The sequence below is a fragment of the Amborella trichopoda genome, chromosome 9 (assembly GCF_054954075.1).
Source record: "Amborella trichopoda isolate Santa Cruz 75 chromosome 9, AtrichopodaSantaCruz75HAP2 v2.0, whole genome shotgun sequence".
NCBI classification, from domain to species: Eukaryota; Viridiplantae; Streptophyta; class Magnoliopsida; order Amborellales; family Amborellaceae; genus Amborella; species Amborella trichopoda.
In genome coordinates this window covers 50,949,325-50,950,447 of record NC_142344.1, presented here as the reverse complement: position 1 = coordinate 50,950,447, position 1,123 = coordinate 50,949,325, and the positions used below count along the sequence as shown (strand labels likewise).

At 41.3% G+C, this 1,123-nt stretch overlaps 1 protein-coding gene across 1 annotated transcript; it reads right to left on the bottom strand.

Moving 5' to 3' along the window:
* Positions 1–283: 283 nt before the first annotated feature.
* On the bottom strand, positions 284–880 carry LOC18441647 (dirigent protein 22). The gene has a single exon (XM_006851873.2). The coding sequence runs from the start codon at positions 878–880 to the stop codon at positions 284–286; it is 597 nt and encodes a 198-aa protein (XP_006851935.2).
* Positions 881–1,123: the final 243 nt, after the last annotated feature.

Below are 1,123 nucleotides of genomic sequence, written 5' to 3'. Positions count from 1 at the left end.
TAGCGTAAATTTCTCAAAAATAAAATATTCTTAATAAAACAAATATATAAAAGATCGAGGCCCAAACATTTAATTAATAATGATGAGATAACCGGATGATGATAAAGGCAAGACGGCTAACTTAATGAGATGCTATGACTTTTTGTCCAAATATTAAAACATTTATTGATAAATTTTCCCAAAATTGGTAAACAACAATCCTTTTTATCTCATACACTCTGAATTTGTTATTCTCTCCAAAAAGAATTTGCAAAATAGCTGACAACACCAGTGAAATAAGAAGCTAGTAATGGATCACAGTGACATTATACTCCACAGTCAATGAGCCAGTGGCCAACAAAATAGTTCGGAGTTGTGCATAGCCCTGAGCCAGTCTGAAAACTCCATTTCCACCCACCACAGACATCTCCCTCACATCCTGCAGTATAGGGTTCCTCCCAACCACCGTGAGCGTGCTTCCGTTGAATTCGCCATCCGTGAACACAAAGTTGAGCGCCATGATGAGGTTGAACTCAGTCATAGAACAAGCTGCTTGAATTCCCTGTGCCCTGCCGATAAGCTTCGACGTGAGGTTGGGGCCTTCTGTTAGTGGGTCGTCAGCGACGTATACGCTACCGAAGCTGGTTGGTGAGGTTTTTGTGCTATTTGCTTCGGCCACGAGTATGGGGGTGGGGTTTGATCCTTTGCCCACTTCATGGAAGTAGAAGTGGAGGTGACTCACCTTGGGTTGGCCCATGCCTACGGTCTCTCTCCAGTAATCTGACATGGAGGTGGCTATCGCCAAGAAGAAAAGTAGCAACGCCACTGTAGGTGCTCCTTTCATCTTAGATAGATCTTGAATTGAGTTACAGAGAGGTGAGGCGTGCTCTTTATACTCCATGTCCTTTACATAATCCCCAATTTGTATAAGGTTGGTCTAAATAGAGCCCGGGACTGTGCATAAATAAAATAGGGGAACAAATGGTGGTCCACAAGACTTGTAAGATGGTTGACTAAATAAAGGCCCATTTATGGTAGACTAAAATGGGATTGTATACAAAGAAACTATTTACTTTTGATAAGGTTACATATGAAAATCTGATAGCTCGAGTGTGCCTCAAAGTTCGAAAAAATTACTTTTGAA